The sequence below is a fragment of the Frieseomelitta varia genome, unplaced genomic scaffold (assembly GCF_011392965.1).
Source record: "Frieseomelitta varia isolate USP_RPSP 00005682 unplaced genomic scaffold, Fvar_1.2 scaffold_455, whole genome shotgun sequence".
Lineage (NCBI taxonomy): Eukaryota > Metazoa > Arthropoda > Insecta > Hymenoptera > Apidae > Frieseomelitta > Frieseomelitta varia.
The window spans coordinates 270,363-290,148 of NW_025110207.1; the positions used below are offsets into that span (position 1 = coordinate 270,363).

The window sequence follows — 19,786 nt, forward strand, 5'->3', positions numbered from 1 at the left end:
ACAATAACTTTCATGTAGTTTTCTGTTGGAAACAGAATATCTGTTTTCAAGAATATTTAAATATACATTTTCGAAATTCAGAAAACAATAGAACTGTCAAATTAGTGTAAACGATATAAATGATAAATATCTAATTGAAAATATTTATTTTTTTCTTCTGGAATGGTCTGAACATAATATTCAGAACTTACTTACGTATGCCATGATATTAATATCTATGACTTGCAATATCTTTTTAATCTGTTATATCGGCGAAGTATTATCGGAAAAGGTGATTGACATATGGCAACATAATCGAATACTGTAAACAACTGATTGATTTGGATGTTGACAGTGTGAGAATATTGGAGACATGATTTATATGACAAACTGGTATCATCTGCCTGACAAAGATATTCTAAGTTTGGTTATGATCATTTCACGATCTAGCGTGAAGATGAAGATAACCGCCGGAAAGATAATTGACAGACATGTCGCTATTCGCTAGTGTATGTCTTCATAATTTTTTTAATTCTAAAAGAAAATTCAATCAAAGAGATATTTAAGGAATCATTTGCAATTCCAGATAGTAAAATCAGTTTTCGCGTACCTAAATATGCTGTGTCAAACAACAATGTGAGCTACATACAGTATTTAGTCTACTCTTAGATAATAAAGTTTAAAATTTTCCCATTTAAACAAATTTATGTAACTTTTGGAGATTGAAAATGTGTTCGTTTGCCTACGTATTCTTGGGCCATATGCATGAAAAAATACATACATGTTTTATTGAAAGAAGAAAATTGTAAGGAGACATAATCAGGTTTTTAGGCAAATTTTGGCATCATTTTAGAATAACTGTCAAAAAAGTGAAATAATTATTATTTCAGCTTTATTTATGTGTTCTAGTTATTCTTTAGGACGGATATTTTTTTATGTATACTGTAAATAGCATCAGATATTTTTATCTTCATTCATAAAGACTCCTAAAAGTTCTACTAAATTTATAATATAGTTTAGTGTACCTTGTTACGGACTGAATCAACAGGTGGTTGCATGGAGATTTCAACTCCACAGGCAGCAAGCTCCTTCAATCTAATTCTGTCGGACAATGCTGATGAAATTGGCAATTCCAAACCATCAATGTAAGTAGCACACATTTGTATATTTGTCAATTATACTGCAGAATATTTCTTTGGAGTCGTCTCTGAAGATGTATTCTGTTAAGGACATTGATAATTAATTTCACTCTGTTCCATCGAATCGTTAATTGAAGATACATTCTCCTGCAAAACGTTTAGATCAAACAATGAAACTTATCAAAGTTAAAATTCAAAATAGTTATTTGTTAAGAATTATTTCAAATTTTACACTTTATAGTTCATGTAAAATGTCGCTTATACAGAGTTACAATCACTTCACTGCTTTTACCCCAACATTATCGCATTCACAACTACTCAGCGAAACGTACTCAGATTCAATCGCGACAGCAAAAAATTGAAACAACTGTCTAGACAAATCGATCGGCGCGAATCCCTTAGCAAAGTATGCGCGCACGTTGTCCAACGCTCTCTACGCTCCCTCGATTCAGTTCCACACGCGACTTTGTGGAGGAAACACAATGACAGACGAACTTAGAACGATCGAGAGGAAATTTGGTAACCTCAGCAAGTACAGCATACAGGTGAACCAATGGATCTTGAAGCCAATAGGCGCCTGGCCTATTACAAATTCAACCACCACTGTCGAGAAAATCACGACACGGATGTTAACTGTCGTTTGTTGGTGCTTTTCGCTGTTTACTATAATTCCTGGCGTTTTAAACATTATGCTGGAAAAAGAAGACATCTACCTTAAACTGAAGACACTTGGTCCTCTCAGTCACTGGTGTGTTGGAGGATTCAATTACGCTGTGTTGTTGCTACGTAAAAACGACATTCATTACTGTATAGAGCACATAAGAACTGACTGGAAGATGATCACGAGGTCGGAGGATCAACAAGTGATGCTGAAGAACGCGAAACTCGGTCGTTATGTCGCTGGTTTCTGCGCGGCTTTCATGCACGGCGGTGTTTTTTGTACGTGTCTTGTATTAGGAGCGTTCAAACGAACCATCGAAATCGGAAACGAGACCATGGCCGTGTACACTTTACCCTGTCCAGCGTATAAATTTCCAGTTCAAACGAATCCGACGCACGACATCATTCTCGGCACGCAATTTTTGTCAGCGTTTATCGCGAGTTCAAGTGCAGCTGGGGCATTCAGTCTTGCTACAGTTTTCGCGAGCCACGCTGTTGGACAGTTGAGCATAATGACGACATGGGTCGACGAATTCGTAAACCGACAGTCGAGAGATGAGAACAACAACGACTGTGTTAACAAAATAGGTATAATCGTTGAACATCATTTGAGAGTACTGAGGTAACTTTCAGTTTCATATGTATTTCTCTTTTGTTAATTTAGTGAATTTGTCTAATGTAATGTTAAATGCAGTTTCATAGCACGTATTGAACAAATAATGAGCCCAATATGCTTCATGGAGATATTTAAATGTATGCTGGGTATGTGCATGCCTAGCTATTACATCCTTGCGGTATGCTGAACGTATTTAGAAATGTTTTATGATAATTTTTATGGGTGTACTGATGTGAAACCTAATTTTCACGATGGAATAAAAAATATAGTTACAAATATCTGTATTGATTAATTTTTGAACACGTTTATTGCGTGCGAACATTTTTGCCTGTCTGAAAATTTTCTTTCGCTCCGTAGACCCATAATATAATAACTTTTGTGTACTTTTGTTGAAAATAATATCTGGTCTCAACAATATTTAAGTGTAATAAATGTACGTTTTCCAAATTCAGAAAACAGTAGAACTCTAAGACTCAATCTAAACGATAGAAGTGATAAATCTAATTGGAATGATCTCTTTTCCCAGGAATGGTCTGAACATAATATTCAGAACTTAACTTCCTATGTCATGATAATAATATCTATGACTTGCAACATTTTTTTAGTCTGTTACATCGGTGAAGTATTATCGGAAAAGGTAATTAATATATGATGACATGATCGAATATTTAAAACTATTAATTTATTTGGATTTGTTGACAGTGTAAAAAAATTGGAGACATGGTTTATATGACAAACTGGTATCATCTGCCCGACAAAAATATTCTAAGCATGATTATGATCATTTCACGATCTAGCGTGGAGGTGAAAATGACTGCCGGAAAGATAATCGACATGTCCGTGTTCACATTTGCCAGTGTACGTCTCTATAATTCTCTTAACTCTGAAAAAAAGATTCATTCAAAAAAAATATTCACTTGTATCACGTGTGATTTCAGATAGTAAAAACAGTTTTTGCATATTTAAATATGCTCTGTCAGACGACGATGATGTAAGGCTGCACACGTATTCAGATCACTTAGATAATTAGTGTTGACAAAATTATAATGAGATTTAATCATGTTTTGGACAATGTATTATACCCCTTGCGAAAAATTAATATTGTCGAAAGTTCGTGCGAAATAATAATTATTTCTTGCTAATTTACTTTTGAAATAATTGCTAAATTATTAGATAACTTTTAGATTATATATTTTTCGTATATTCGAATAATATCAAATGTCTTTGTACTCGTTCATAAAGAGATTTATGAAACATTTACTAGATATGCCTGTTAAGTAAGATACACCTTGCCATAAAACCGAATGAGTAGTTATAAGGAGATTCAGACTGCACAGACAGCAAGTTCTTTTAAATCCAATTTATCAGACAATGCTGATGAAATTAACAATTTCAAATCACATATTTATATATTTAACAATTATGTTAGAACATACTTTTGTAGAATCATACGTCTTCTGTTCTGAAGTCGTTGTTGACTCATTTGAATCTGTCCTTATTCATTCATTAACTGAAGTTAATTCTTCTTCGAAATAACGTGGCATCTACACTGTGTGACCGAAACTGTAACATTTTAATTGAAATTCAAATCGATTATTCGATGAGAATACCAGAGTTCACAATTTCTATTATTAACTTGTGCCGATCAAAAATATCCCTCTTCAGTTACAACCTCTTGCTTGCCTGACTCCCCTAACATTAACACATTCATACGGTGAACGAATTGAAACGTGCACAGGTAGAGTCACCACGGTAAAAATTGTAGCAACCGACTATACAGACATAGGGCAAAGCGATTATTGTTCCCTTCATTCAGTTGCGTGCTGAGGAAATGACAAACGATCTTGAAACGAAAGGAAATATGATAACCTCAACGAGTACAGTGTATAGGTGAATCGATGGATCTTGAAACCAATAGGCGCCTGGGCCGCTCCAAATTCCACTACCAAATTCGAGAAAGTCGCGTCACGGATTTTAACTGTCATTTGCTGGTGCTTTTGGATGTTCACTATAATTCCCGGCGCATTGAACATCATCCTCGAGAAAGAAGACATCTACGTCAAATTGAAGACGCTGGATCTACTTTCAGAGGACTGGAGTGTCGGAGGATTCAATTACGTCACGCTATTGCGTAAAACCGATATACACGATTGCGTAGAACATATAAGAACCGACTGGAAGATGATAACAAGGTCGAAGGATCAACAAATGATGGTGAGGAACGCGAAGATCGGCCGTTACATTGCAGGTTTCTGCGCGGCTTTTATGCAAAGTGGTGTTTTTTTGCGCCTGCATCGCAGCCGGAGTGTTTCAACGAACCGTCGAAATTGAAAACGAAACTGTGATCGTCTACACCATTACCCTGTCCACCATAGAAACTTCCAGTTCAAACGAAATCGATCCACGACATCGTCCTTAGTACACAATTTCTGCACAACCATTTGGCCTCGCAATCGTTTTCGCGAGCCACGCTCTTGGCCAATTGAACATAATGATGGCATGGATCAACGAATTTATAAATCAACAGTCGAGAGATCGAAACAGCAATGCCTGTATTAATAAAATAGGTGCAATCGTTGAACATCATTTGAGAGTGCTGAGGTAATATTTGGTTTCATAAGTATCTATCTTTTGAATTTGAATTTTTATGAGTTTGTCTAATCGAATGTTCAATGCAGTTTCATAGCACGTATGGAAGGTATAATGAACCCAATATGTTTCATGGAAATGTTCAAGTGTATGCTGGGCATGTGCATGCCTAGCTATTACATCTTTGCGGTATGCTGAACGTATTTAGAAATGTTATGTGGTAATTTCATGGGTCTACTGATTGGAAACAATAGTTTTCACGATGACATAAAATACGCAATTGCGCATGTCATTTAATATTGATTAATTATTAAGTGTGTTTAATAAACTCTGACGTGCGTATGTGAAAATATTTTTTCGCTCCGTAAACCCATGACAATATTTTAAATAATAATTTTTGTTGATTCCTCTGTTCAAAATAACAATACCTGATCTCAAGTTGATGAATATTTAAATATAATATAATAAATATGTGGTTGCCAAATTTAAGAAGCAAAAGAACTGTTGTATAAGATTAGTCTAGACGACACAGGTGATAAATCTAATTGGAAATATATTTATTTTTTCCCAGAAATGGTCCGACCATGATATTCAGAGTTTAAGTGCATATTTTATGATAATAATTTCTATGACTTCCAACATCTTCCAACATCCGTCTGCTATATCGGTGAAGTAATATCGGAAAAGGTAATTAATATACAGCTTATTAATTAATCAATATACCTTAAACTAATTGACTTGGTTGCTAATAGTGTAAGAAAATAGGGGACGTGGTTTATATCACAAACTGATATCATCTGCCAGACAAAGATATTCTAAGTTTGATTATGATAATTTCACGATCCAACGTGGAGGTAAAGATGACTGCCGGAAAGTTAATTGACATGTCCCTATTCACATTCGTTAGTGTATGTCTAATTCTTTTAATTCTGACAAAAGATTCATTGAAAAAGATATTCATGAAATCATTTGTGATTACAGATATTAAAAACAGTTTCTGCGTATTTAAATTTGTTGTGTCAGACAACAATGTAAGCTGTACATGTATTCAGTCTATGCTTAGTAAATAAAGTTTAAAAGTTTTCTGTTTAAACAAATTTATGTAAAATTTGAAAATAAAAGAATGAAGTTCCTTCAGTGTTTGTGTATGTGCATGAGAAAATACATACATGTTTTGTTGAAGTGAAAGTTGACAAAATTATAATGAGACCTAATCAACTCATTATTTTAGCACAACCGTGAAAAATTAGTGCTGTCAAAAATTCATGTGAAATGATAATTATTTCGGGCTAATTTATTTTCCAAAATTTAATAATAATTTTTGGGCTAAATAACTATTGTGTAATCAAATGATATCAAACGTCTCTATATTTATTCATAAAAAAAATTTCCAAAAATTTTGCTAGAGTGTGTATCGTTTAGTACCTTGCTATAGACTGAATCAACAGGTGGTTGTAAGGAGATTTCAACTGCATAGGCAGCAAGCTTCTTCAATCCAATTTCTCGGACAATGCTGATGAAATAAGCGACTCCAAACTATCAGTGTAAGTAGCACACATTTTTGTGTCTATCAAATACATTACAGTATATTTCAGAATATATCTCCAAAAATGTATATCTCTAAAAGTGTATTCTGTTAAACTTGGCTGGTAACTAATTTCAATCGTTAACTGGAAAAACTTTCGTCTGCAAAATAACGTTACATTCAGATTAAACAAATTTTCAGTTAAAATTCAAACTGATTAGTTGGGAATCATTCCAAACTTTACAGTTTACAATTTTTATCCAAAATGTTGCTTTCACAAACTTACAATCACTTCCTGCTTCATCCCCCAACACTGTCGCATTCGTAGAACTACCATGAACAAACTGCACCATACACAGGTTCACCATGGCAAAACATTGCATCAAGCGACTAGACGTATCGATCGGCGCAAAATCTGCACAAAGCATGCGCGCACGTTAGGCTACGCAAACATTCTTCTCTCGATTCAGTTGCATTCGTGACATCGCTGAGATATGGCAGACGAAAATAGAACAGTCGAAAAGAAATACGGTAACTTCAGCGAGTACAACATACAGATAAATCGATGGGTCTTGAAGCCAATAGGCGCCTGGCCTATTACAAATTCCACCACTACTGTCGAGAAAATCACGTCACGGATTTTAACTGTCGTTTGTTGGTGCTTTACGCTGTTCACTTTAATTCCCGGCGTTTTGAACATCATGCTGCAGAAAGAAGACATTTACCTTAAACTGAAGACACTTGGTCCTCTTAGTCATTGGTGTGTTGGAGGATTCAATTACGCTGTGTTGTTGCTACGTAAAAGCGAGATACATTACTGTATAGAGCATATAAGAACCGACTGGAAGATGATCACGAGATCGGAGGATCAACAAGTGATGCTGAAGAACGCGAAGCTCGGTCGCTATGTCGCGGGTTTCTGCGCTGCTTTCATGCAAGGTGGTGTTTTTTCCGCCTGCATTGTATACGGAGTCTTTACATCACAAACCACTGAAGTCGGGAACGAAACCCTGATCGTATACGGTTTGCCCTGCCCACCGTACAAACTTCCAATTCAATTGAAACCGATACACGATATCATTCTTGGTACGCAGTTCTTGTCAGGGTTTGTCGTGACTGCAAGTGCAACTGGNAGCATTCGGTCTTGCTGCAGTTTTCGCCAGCCATGCTGTTGGACAGTTGAACATAATGGTGGCATGGGTCAACGAGTTCGTAAATCAACAGTTGAGATCTGAAAATAAAAATTTCGTAAATCAACAGTTAAGATCTGAAAATAAAAATTCTTCTGTTAACAAAATAGGTGCAATCGTACAACATCATTTGAGAGTACTGAGGTAATGTTCAGTTTCACGTATTTCTCTCTTACATTGAACTGAATTTGTCTGATGTAATATTAAATGCAGTTTCATAGCACGTATTGAAAGTATAATGAGCCCAATATGCTTCATGGAAATGTTCAAGTGTATGCTGGGTATGTGCATGCCTAGCTATTACATTCTTGCGGTATGCTGAACATATTAAGAAATGTTTTATGGTAATTTTATGGGTCTACTGATGTGAAACAAAATTTTCACGATGGAATAAAAAATACAGTTACCAATATTTGTACTGATTAATTTTTAAACACATTCATTGACTTTTAAACATGCGTGCCTGAAAATTTTCTTCCACACTGTAGATCCATGGTACAATAACTTTCATGTAGTTTTCTGTTGGAAACAGAATATCTGTTTTCAAGAATATTTAAATATACATTTTCGAAATTCAGGAAGCAATAGAACTGTCAAATTAATGTAAACGATATAAATGATAAATATCTAATTGAAAATATTTATTTTTTTCTCCAGGAATGGTCTGAACATAATATTCAGAACTTACTTACGTATGCCATGATATTAATATCTATGACTTGCAATATCTTTTTAGTCTGTTATATCGGTGAAGTATTATCGGAAAAGGTAATTGACATATGGCAACTTTCGAATATTTTAAACAGCTGATTGATTTGGATGTTGACAGTGTAAGAATGTTGGAGACATGGTTTATATGACAAACTGGTATCATTTGCCTGACAAAGATATTCTAAGCTTGATTATGATCATTTCACGATCTAGCGTGAAGATGAAGATGACCGCCGGAAAGATAATTGACATGTCGCTATTCACATTCGCTAGTGTACGTTTTCATAATTTTTTTAATTCTAAAAGAAAATTCAATCAAAGAGTTATTTAAGGAATCATTTGCAATTCCAGATGGTAAAAACAGTTTTCGCGTACCTGAATATGCTGTGTCAAACAACAATGTGAGCTCCACATGTATTTAGTCTACTCTTAGATAATAAAGTAATAATAATAAATAATAATAATAAAGTAATAATAAGTTAAAGTTATAATAATAATTTAAAATTTTTCTGTTTAAACAAATTTTTGTAAATTTTGAAAATGAGAATGAAAAATGTATGATTGTGCCATGTGCGCAGACACACATGCTTTGTTAAAAAGAGTTGGAAAAATTGTAAGGAGACATAATCAGGTTTTTGGGCAATGTATTATTTTAGACAACTGTGAAAAAAGTTTATGTGAAATAATTATTATTTCAGCTTAATTTATGTTTTGTAGTTATTCTTTGGGTCGGATATTTTTTTATGTATTCAAACAGTATCAGATATTTTTATATTCATTCATAAAAAGAGACTCCCAAAAGTTCTACTGAATTTATAGTTATAAATATAGTTTAGTATACCTTATTACGGACTGAATCAACCGGTGCTTGTGAGGAGATTTCATCGGCACAAGCAAGCTTCTTCATTCTCATTTGTCGGACAATACTGATGAAATTAACAATTCCAAACTATCAGTGTAAATAATATACATTTGTATATTTATTAATTTTATTATAGCATATTTCTCTGGAATCTCTGAAGATGTATTCTCTTAGGGTCGTTGATAATTAATTTCAATCTATTCCATCGTTAACTGAAGATACATTCTTCTGGAGAAATAACATTACAGTTACTTAAACAATAATTCATTAATCAAAATTCAAAACAGTTATCTATTAAGAATTATTCCAAATTTTACACTTTACACTTCATGTAAAACGTCGCTTCTACAAACTTTCAACAATCGCTTTCATGCTTCGTTCCCTCAACATTACATACAACTACCATTGTGGCATTCATACAACTATCATGAACGAATCGAAACATACATACGGAGGTTCAGTCACCATAGCAAAACATTGTAGTAAGTAAAGAATCGATCGGCGCAAATCCTTTGACGAAGCGTGCGCAAACGATGAGTTATGCGAACTGTTGCCCCCTTGATGCTCAGTTGCATCGGCGACTTCGGTGAGAGAGTACAATGACAGAGACGCTCGTTGCAGCTAAGAAAAAATATGGCAATCTCGGTGAATACAGCGTACAGTTAAGCCGATGGTATTTGAAACCAATGGGCGCTTGGCCCGATCCAGTTACCACGAGACGTGAAAAGATCTTAGCGCGAATCTCAATCGTTGTCTGCTGGTGTATCATACTGTTCACCGTGATCCCTGCTATTCTTCACATCGTTCTCGTAAACGAAGATATCTATCTGAAGCTGAAGACGCTTGGTCCTTTGTCCCACTGGTGCGTCGATGGATTCAATTACCTTGTGTTATTGTTACGTCAGGACGACATCAGTTATTGCATAGAACGCGTACGATCCGACTGGAAGACGATAACGAGAACGCAGGATCAAGAAGAAATGTGGAAGAGCGCGAAACTTGGTCGCAGCATCGCGGGCTTTTGCGCCGGTTTCATGCAAGGTACAATATTCTGCACATGCTTCGTGCTGGGGGCGTTTAAACGGACCGTCGAGGTCGGCAACAAAACCATGGATATATATACTTTACCTTGTCCGGCGTACAAATTCCCAGTGCAGACAAATCCGACGCACGACGTGATTCTTGGTACACAATTTCTGTCGGCACTGGTAGTGAGTTCGAGTGCCGCAGGTTCCTTTACTCTTGCTACCATATTCGCAAGCCACGCTCTTGGCCAGTTGACTATAATGGTGACGTGGGTGAACGAGTTCACAAAGCGGTCCGGAGAAAAGATGAAGAAGGCTCAGACTAACGAAATAGGTACAATCGTTGAACATCATTTGAGAGTTCTAAGGTAATGTACAATTTTGAATTTTCCTTCTGATTCGATGGTAAATTTGCCTAACGGAATGTTAAATGCAGTTTGATAGCGCGCATCGAACGTATAATGAGTCCAATATGCTTCATGGAAACGTTCAAATGTATGCTGGGTATGTGCATGCCTAGCTATTACATCCTTGCGGTATGCTAAACATATTAAGAAATATCTATGGTAATATCATGGGTCTACCGATCAAAAACAACATTCCAAGTAGTTTTACATCTGTGTAAAATGACGAATGATGGAAATATTGTTCCGTAGACCTATAATAATTGTTTCTTTGTGTCTCTATGTTCAAAGTAATTTGTTTGGTCGTACATTGACCACTACTACTGCGGACATTCGACGAAGTCGCCGAATGTCGATTATTTGTTTAAAACGTGAACAACACATAAACTGTCTAATCAAAGATATTTTTTTCGCCAGGAATGGTCTGAACGCAATATCCAAGCCATGATCATATATGTGATGGTATTTTTATCCATGACTTTTAACATTTTCTTAGTATGTTACATCGGCGAAGTACTCAAAGAACAGGTAATGAACTGACGACAAAGTAAGCTGAAATTTTAAATTGTAATCAGTTAGCTGTGTGCGATTAATCGTAACTCACCAGTTGTATTCCATATTTGACAGTGTCAAAAAGTCGGTGACATGGTGTACTTGACGAACTGGTACCACTTGCCTGACAAAGAAATTCTTAATATGCTTATGATCATTTCACGATGTAACGTGGAGGTTAAAATAACAGCTGGGAAGATAATTACCATGTCTGTGTATACTTTCGGCAGCGTACGTCCATTTAATGCTCATTCGTAAAAAGTAATGTCACTGATGATCGAAGAGATATCGCAATTATTAATTTATGATATCGTTTGCAATTCCAGATAGTAAGAACTGTTTTCGCGTATTTGAATATGCTTCGTCAAATGACGATGATGTAGACCACGTGATAGGTATTTATATAACATATACAATATTTAGATAATAAACAATACAATATTTAGATACAATATTTAGATAAATTTTAAACGTAAATGTGAAATTGAATATATAGAGATCCCTTTTATCTTTTATGTGCAGATGTGCCATTGCAAACATTAAAATTACGTAACTTTCTGAAAAATCGAATTCCAAATTCTTACCCGTTCAATTCCAATTCCAAATTGAACCAATCCATCAAATGTCTATTAATCCTGCTGTTCTCACTTTTTCTTCGCAACTATATATCCTTCGGGATACCTTCTTCCCATTTTTTGAAACAATCTGTTCGTGAAAAGCAAGAAATATTAGCATACTAAAACTGGATGTTTCTGTATTGAAATATGGTTTTCATTTCAAACGAGAACAGCAGGTTGAAACAAAATGACAGAAACTATCGTCCACGTATATACTGTGTATCGTGCTATAAAGCCGAGACACATCTGTCACGACACAAACCCAAACACTAGTCTGCCAAGAAGCAACGTGTTATTACGGCGTACGTGATGGCTATCGATCACGAAATGAAAAAAAAAGTTGTATTCATCCAGTTTTGCGCTTGCGTCTCTTTCGGCGGCGTTCCGGGCACAGTCTCGGCGAGTCCAGTCGACGCTCGACGATCGAAGCGTCAGCATGCGATCCTCCAGCTACGTCGACGATGACTCTCCACCGAACAGTCGTTACAAAACCGACGTACGTCGCGCGTTTCAGTTTTGTCACTGGGTCTGGAAGCCCTTGGGCATCTACGCGTTCATCTACAACCGTCCGAACAAATTCGAGAAAATGACGTCCGTGGCGTTGATCCTTATCAGCTGTTCAATCCTGCAATTCGTCATCGTGCCGTTCGGTTATTACACATTGTTCTACGAGAGAGACATTGACACGAAGATCAAATTCATGGGCCCGTTGACATTTTGTTTAACGACGCTGATCAAGTACGGTTACCTGGGCATAAAGAGTTCGGAACTCGGTCGTTGCGTGAAACACGTCGAGGAGGATTGGAGGATGCTGCGAGACGACGATCATCGAACGATCATGGTTCGATACTTAACCATGGGCAGAAACCTGATCACATTGTGCGCGGCGTTTATGTACACCGGCGGTCTGTCTTATCACACGATCATGCCGTTACTATCCAAGAGGATCAGTGAGAACGTCACGATCAGGCCGCTCACTTATCCTGGCTACGAGGTGTTTTTCGATATTCAGGAAAGCCCCACGTACGAGATCGTGTATTGCATGCACTGCGTCTACGTTTTAATCTCGGGCAACATCACGATGGCTGCGTACAGTTTGACGGCGATTTGCACCACGCACGCCTGCGGACAGATCAAGATACAAACGTCGAGGCTGAAGAACTTGAGGGAGGATAGAAAGGCGTTGAAAAACGAGATCGAGGATTGTTTGGCCGTTGTCGTGAGGGAGCACGCGAAGATTTTGAGGTAAGGTGATTGAATAATTGTGGTTTTAATGGGAAAAGTGACACGAACGAAGGAATTTTTAAACTGAGAGAACTGGTGGACCTTCGTACGAAAATTGGATTATTGATGATTTGAAAAATTAAATTAAATTAAATTATTATCTAGTTCTGAAAGTTCATGACTGTAATGTTTCTCTTTTAAAAAAAGAGATACATTTCTATCACGTTTCTGTTTTAATTAAATATTATTGTGATAACAAATTTAACTTACCTACAAAGACAGGTGTTCGAAATTGCAGATTCACGAAAAACATTGAGACAGCGTTACAACAGCTATTTTTGATAGAAGTAGTAACATCCACGTTGCTGATATGCTTGCTCGAATACTACTGCATGACAGTAAGAATGAAATAAATCCCTATTTATTTCTATCCAATTCTAGTGACAAAAAGCCGAGTGTATCGTCAACAAATCTGTACCTATGTATGCAAGAAACTCTAATCGTAAGCCAAATATCTTTCAGGAATGGGAAACAAGCGATTCGGCCGCGGTATCAACGTACTTCATGCTTCTAACTTCTTTCACATTCAATATATTTATATATTGTTACGTAGGCGAACTCCTTCTTGGACAGGTACTTCTGAAAAGAAAAAAAAAAAGAAAAAAATATCATACTCCGAGAATCGATTCATTCACAAAATTGCTCGCCTCATTCTTCGTTACCATTTTTCCAACGTAGACAGTCACCATTGGCATAATAGACATGAGTGTTGTACCAGGGTAGCGAAATCGCGACAGCTTTGTACGACATAGAATGGTACAATTTAGCTGGGAGGAAAGCTCGTGACATCGTTCTGGTGCTCGCCATATCGAAATACCCGGTGAAACTCACGGCTGGAAAAATACTCGTTCTATCGATGAATACTTTTGGCGTGGTAAGTGATCCAGAACTGGAAATGAAATTTCCAACGAATAATTTCCATTGGTTCATTGCTTTCAGGTGTTGAAATCGTCGTTGGTTTATCTGAACATGCTACGAACGATTACTGAACTCTAATCGAAATCACCAAGACGTGACAAACAGAGAGACGTTGTAAAAAGAGCTATTTTAATGTGAACAAATTATTTACGTATTGATAATAATTTGATAAATAAAATTATATGATACGTATATGTATCAAACAAAATCTTGAAACATTAAAAATTTTTACAGAGAGAGAGAGAGAGAGAGAGAGAGAGAGATAGAGAGTGAATTTAAAAAGCGATTTCACAAGGTTCTTCTGAATTTCAATTTCCTTCCTCTTGTTTATTTCCTTAGCAATAGTATAGAATGAAAAAAGGAATTTTTCATTTAAAAAAGAAAACATATCATACCGTAGAGCAAAACAGTTAGTTAAAAGTTAAACATCAATTTGAAAAATAATATAACTTACATGAATGTTCTGCCAACATGGAACACACCACAAGAACGATGAAAATTTTTAAAAATGACAACATATTTATAATAGACTTAGCATTCGATCAAACGATTTCTCTCTACCATCCTTTCGCTCTGTCACCCCTCCAACGAACGTCTATGAACATACTGCTGAAAATAAAGCAAAAGAACCGCGTAGACAATAATTATCGACGAATGCTTCCCCACTACGTACACCCCTACTCCCAAAGCGCACGCACCTGATAAAGTTCGTAGAAACGAAGAAACGTGCGCTTGCGTTCTGACGGAACATTGTACTTGACCAGTCGCCACTGCACACCGGAGCCGTCATTATGCATGATCGATCACAGGCCATAGTTGACGGACAGCTGAAAAACATTCATTACAAGAACGACATACATTACACGCTGCAAATGTGCGAATGGCTGTTCAAACTAATCGGGATGTGGCCTCTGATCAACAGTCGCGCAAGTAAACTGCAACAGCTCCTCTCGATCGTTCTCATAAGCTCGAGCTTCTCTAGCATGCTCTTCATCATCATACCATCCTTCCATCACATCTTCTTCGTGGAGAAAAATACGGCCACGAAACTGAAAATGCTCGGTCCAGTTGCTTTCTGTTTCTCGTCGGCGATCAAGTATTGCTACCTTGGCACGAAGGGACGCTTCTTCGAACGATGTTTCCAACACGTCAGGAAGGACTGGAAGAAGGTGCACGATCCAAATTACCGGACGGTCATGCTGAAATACGCGGCGATCAGCAGGAAGCTAATCACGGCATGCGCGGCTTTCTTATTCAGCGGTGGCCTGTCGTATCACACGGTAATGCAATTTGTGTCGAAAAGGGACAGAGAGGAGAATAGCACGTACAGGCCACTGGTTTATCCCGGCTACGATTCATTCATGGACACTCAGCCCAGCCCTACGTACGAAATCGTGTTTTCTCTTCACTGTTTCGCGGATATAATCATGTACAGCGCCGCGACGGCCGCATACAGTTTGGCGGCGATCTTTGTCACCCACATTTGTGGACAGATTCAAATACAGATTGCAAAGATACACAATTTAGTGAAGGACAAAGAGAGGAAGAATGGCGAACGCGATCCTCTATCACTTATCGTATACGAACACGTGCAAATTCTAAGGTAAGGAATACATTTTGTAACGAGAAACGTACGTAAACGTTGGAGAAGCATGTGCGTGGATATTTTAGATTTTCGCAAAATGTGGAAGACGCTTTGCGAGAGGTCTGCTTCGTGCAAATCGTCGAGTCAACGATGAACATGTGTTTGCTCGAGTATTACTGCATAATGGTAAGAAATTAAATTATCTATTTGTGTTAAACCAAAGTAATTCAAGATTTGACGGACACCTGTTATTCGTAAAATATTTCAGGCATGGAGAAACAATGACATACTCGCGACAGTGACTTGCGCCACTTTGTTGGTCTCTTTCACATTTAATGTATTTATATTCTGCTACGTGGGCGAACTCCTCTCTGAACAGGTAGTTGCAAAAGAATTTCGTTCGTATAGATATACTCCGTTTTATCAAGTACTCTCAATGATCGTAATTAGTGTAGACAAGTCGGTGAAAATTCCTACAATATCAAATGGTATAACTTGCCAGCTACGGACGCTTACGATCTTATTCTACTGATCTCCATATCTCAGTATCCACCAAAGCTTACAGCTGGAAAAATAATCGAATTATCTCTTGATACTTTTAGCTGTGTGAGTTTATATTTTTGTAGTAATATCGGCACCGCGAAACAATTAAATAACAGCTTTACACTTATCTATTTTCAGGTAGCAAAATCGTCACTAGTTTACCTGAATTTAATTCAAACGTTTACAGAATGGTAATAAAACATACAGCTTTTTTTTAACGTTGCCATATAATCACTATACTCTGTACAATTGTTTTATTATTGCGAAAAATTATTTTACAGATATCTCGATTGCCAACCGAAGTCTACGTAGTTTAATCAATTTTCTTGATTACATCTGAAGTCCATTCTTGAATTATTTTGATATTGGATTTTATAATACACAGAAGACAAAAATTACGTGTTAAATAATTCAAAGTTAAATCTTATGACATTAAATACTGAATTAGTGACTAAACTGAAATTTATAAGACATTTCTCATTTCTCTTTTTCCTGTTATTTTCTCCAATGATGATAAAATGCAAATTTTCTCATTTTCCAGAAATGCGAATTTTCTCATTTTCATAAGAGAGAAACTTTACAGACAGTTTACTCGCACACTTACAAACAATTTTTTTAAACAAAACGGATGTACAATGTTCCACCAAAGAATAAACATTATTAGAAAATTTAAGTGAACCTACCACAAACATGTGCATGTCAATGATTTCTTTGTACCATAACTTCACTTGAACTCTTCTGCAATGACTAGAGATCCTGAAAAGGCAAAAAAAAGGTGAACCCTCGCTTACCTTACTATCATAGAAAGTTTCCCCTTCGTATATACTTCTTTTAATCATGAAATGCACACAGGTTGAAGCTCATTGTACACATACGCAGACACGAAAAGACACGCGCTTGCGTCCTGACAATGTCGTGCCGAAAGTTTCTTTTCCGCCGAACAGTCGACGATGTGCAGTGCAAGTGTCAGCATGTATGATCGATCATACGCAAGAGTTGACGAACAACTGAGAAACATCCATTACAAGAACGATATACAGTACGCGCTACAAATATCCGAATGGCTATTGAAACTAATCGGAATGTGGCCTTTCGTTAACAGTCACGCTACAAATAAACTGGGACAGCTCGTTTCGGTTATTTTGATAAGCACGTGCTTCTCTAGTATACTCTTCATCATCTTACCGACTCTTCATCATATCTTCTTCGTGGAGAAAAATACGTACATGAAAGTGAAAATGATCGGCCCAGTTAGTTTCGGTTTCTCGTCTGCGATCAAGTACTGCTACCTTGGCACGAAGGGGCATTTCTTCCAACGATGTATCCAGCACGTGAGAAAGGATTGGAAAACGGTGCACGATCCAAATTACCGAACGATCATGCTGAAATACGCGGCGATCAATAGAAAGTTCATCACGGTATGCGCGGCTTTCTTATACAGCGGTGCACTGTTGTATTACACGGTGATGCAATTTCTGTCGAAGGGAAATAATGGGAAAAATAACACGTTCAGACCGCTGGCATATCCTGGCTCTGATGCGTTCTTGGATTCTCAGTCTAGTCCTACGTACGAAATCGTGTTTTCTATTCACTGCATCACGGGGATAATCATGTGCAGTATCACGATACTTACGTACAGTTTAGCTGCGACATTTGTTACGCACGTTTGTGGACAAATTCAGATACAAATAACAAGACTGCAAGATTTGGTAAACAGTAAAAAGAGGAATGACGGTGGACGTGATCCTCTCTCTGTTATCGTATACGATCATGTGAAAACTTTAAGGTAAGGAACATCAGTTATGATATGGAAGAGACGTTAGAGAAGCAACTACATGGATATTTTAGATTTTCGAAAAATGCAGATGAGGCTTTGCGAGAAATATGCTTGGCTCAAATCGTAGAATCCACGGTTATTATGTGTTTCCTAGAATATTATTGCATAGTGGTATGAAATTAAATCAGTATCTACTCATGTTGCAGACTACTTGGGAAAGTTACATTCACTGTGATTGTGGAAACATGTCATTTATTATGTATTTTTCAGGAGTGGCGAAACAACGACGCAATCGCGATAATAACTTATATCACTCTGTTCATCTCTTTCACATTTAATATATTTGTAATTTGTTACATAGGCGAAGTCCTCACTCAACAGGTAGTTGAAAACGAATTTCGCTAATTTAGATATTATCTGTTTTGTTCTCAATTACGTAAAGTATTCAGTAATGTAAACATTCTAAATAATCGTTAATTAGTGTAGCCAAATCGGTATAAATTCTTATAAAATCAAATGGTATGACTTGCCAGCTAAGAACGCTTACGATCTTATACTGTTGATCTGCATATCTCAATACCCACCAAGACTTACTGCCGGAAATATCATCCAATTGTCTCTCAACACTTTTAGCTCCGTGAGTTTATATTTTCGCCAGTGTACTGAAAACAGTGTTTCACACATTATTTATTTTCAGGTAGCGAAAACGTCGCTAGCTTATCTCAACATACTACGAACATTTACAGACTGGTAATGAAATGAAACCTGCATTTTTTTATAATACCACAAAATTAGCATAGCTACCGTAATTCTTTTACTTTTGTGAAAATAATTTTTGTAGATAACCGTTTCCAAGTATGACGTTGACGATGTACCTGAGTTCCTAGTAGTTCGATTAACTTTCCATAGCAATTTGAAGTTAGAAGATATAGCTGAATTATTTTAATGTTAGATTCTAGAATACACAGAAAATAGAATTCGGTAATAAATAATTGTAGGCTCAATGTTATGACATTAAATACTGAATTACTGACTGAACTGAACTTTATAAAGTTTCATCTCATTTCGTTATTTCCTATACTCACTTTCTTCTTCGCTATCCACTGAAAATAAAATCTTGATCCCATATTTCCAGAGAAGCAAATTCTGTGCTTTTCATAAATCACGAAACAAAGTTTACAGACAATTTTCTGAATTAAAAAAACACAACATCATTTTTTTAAAGCTAAACAAATGTACACGGTACAGTTCCACAAAAGAAACTCATTTCTTTCATTGTTAGAAAATTTAAGATTTCAATCACTATTAAACAATTCAAGATAACTCACTGTTAGCATAAACATGTGCTTATTATCCGAATGATTTCTCCGTACTATAACTTCACTCGATCTCTCATGCAACAAATGTAAAACCTGCAAAACACAAGAGAAAACGTGAGCGTTCACCTATTATCGACGAAAGTTCCCCCTTCGTATATACTTTCCTTATTCATGAAACGCACACATGTGGCTAAAGTTCACTCCACACATTCGCGGTTGAAGTTCATTGTACACATTCGCAGAAACGAAACGATTATTCGACACGCGCTTGCGTTCTGTCAACGTTATGTCGAATATTTCTCTCCTACCCATCAGTCGCCTCTGTGAACCCGCGTCGTCAGTATGTATGATCGATCATACGTCAAAGTTGACGGAAAACTGAGAAACGTTCATTACAACAACGACATACACTACACGCTGCAACTGTGCGAATGGCTGTTCAAAATAATAGGAATGTGGCCCCTCGTCAACAATCACAACAGAAGTAAACT

General features: G+C 36.7%; 5 protein-coding genes and 1 pseudogene across 7 annotated transcripts in view; all 6 read left to right on the top strand.

The window, feature by feature from the left end:
* Positions 1 to 1,600: 1,600 nt before the first annotated feature.
* LOC122532426 (odorant receptor 4-like) lies at positions 1,601 to 3,389 on the top strand. The gene is made up of 5 exons (XM_043661195.1): positions 1,601 to 2,400; positions 2,473 to 2,572; positions 2,921 to 3,031; positions 3,097 to 3,252; positions 3,333 to 3,389. Exons 1-5 carry the CDS (start codon positions 1,601 to 1,603, stop codon positions 3,387 to 3,389), a joined length of 1,224 nt encoding a protein of 407 aa, XP_043517130.1.
* Positions 3,390 to 4,225: 836 nt separating this feature from the next.
* LOC122532431 lies at positions 4,226 to 6,018 on the top strand (annotated as a pseudogene).
* Positions 6,019 to 6,934: 916 nt separating this feature from the next.
* Positions 6,935 to 14,236, top strand: LOC122532488. Its single transcript, XM_043661279.1, is given in 15 exon segments — positions 6,935 to 7,644; positions 7,646 to 7,842; positions 7,912 to 8,011; positions 8,356 to 8,466; positions 8,528 to 8,683; positions 8,761 to 8,813; positions 9,927 to 10,664; positions 10,733 to 10,832; positions 11,118 to 11,228; positions 11,328 to 11,506; positions 12,224 to 13,114; positions 13,392 to 13,491; positions 13,616 to 13,726; positions 13,872 to 14,027; positions 14,093 to 14,236. Coding segments are annotated over 15 exon segments (3,702 nt in total). The 5' UTR covers positions 6,935 to 7,002; the 3' UTR covers positions 14,150 to 14,236.
* On the top strand, positions 9,757 to 12,454 carry LOC122532442 (odorant receptor 4-like). The gene is made up of 6 exons (XM_043661212.1): positions 9,757 to 10,664; positions 10,733 to 10,832; positions 11,118 to 11,228; positions 11,328 to 11,483; positions 11,579 to 11,647; positions 12,384 to 12,454. The coding sequence occupies exons 1-5, from the start codon at positions 9,871 to 9,873 to the stop codon at positions 11,633 to 11,635; spliced, it is 1,218 nt and encodes a 405-aa protein (XP_043517147.1). The 5' UTR covers positions 9,757 to 9,870; the 3' UTR covers positions 11,636 to 11,647; positions 12,384 to 12,454.
* Positions 14,237 to 14,801: 565 nt separating the features above from the next.
* LOC122532418 lies at positions 14,802 to 16,617 on the top strand. 2 transcript variants are annotated; one of them, XM_043661184.1, is made up of 6 exons: positions 14,802 to 15,674; positions 15,743 to 15,842; positions 15,925 to 16,035; positions 16,107 to 16,262; positions 16,338 to 16,390; positions 16,481 to 16,617. In XM_043661184.1, coding segments are annotated over exons 1-6 (1,233 nt in total). In that variant the 5' UTR covers positions 14,802 to 14,862; the 3' UTR covers positions 16,482 to 16,617. The 2 variants fall into 2 exon arrangements, with proteins under 2 accessions (XP_043517119.1, XP_043517118.1); XM_043661183.1 differs by lacking the exon at positions 16,481 to 16,617 and having other exon boundaries at positions 16,338 to 16,394.
* Positions 16,618 to 17,153: 536 nt separating this feature from the next.
* LOC122532412 (odorant receptor 63a-like) overlaps positions 17,154 to 19,786 on the top strand; it is a 28,953-nt gene continuing 26,320 nt past the window's right edge. For both annotated transcript variants that reach the window (XM_043661170.1, XM_043661171.1), the window contains exon 1: positions 17,154 to 17,985. In XM_043661170.1, the coding sequence (XP_043517105.1) occupies positions 17,171 to 17,985 (815 nt within the window). In that variant the 5' untranslated portion in view covers positions 17,154 to 17,170. The remainder of the gene's footprint in view (positions 17,986 to 19,786) is intronic.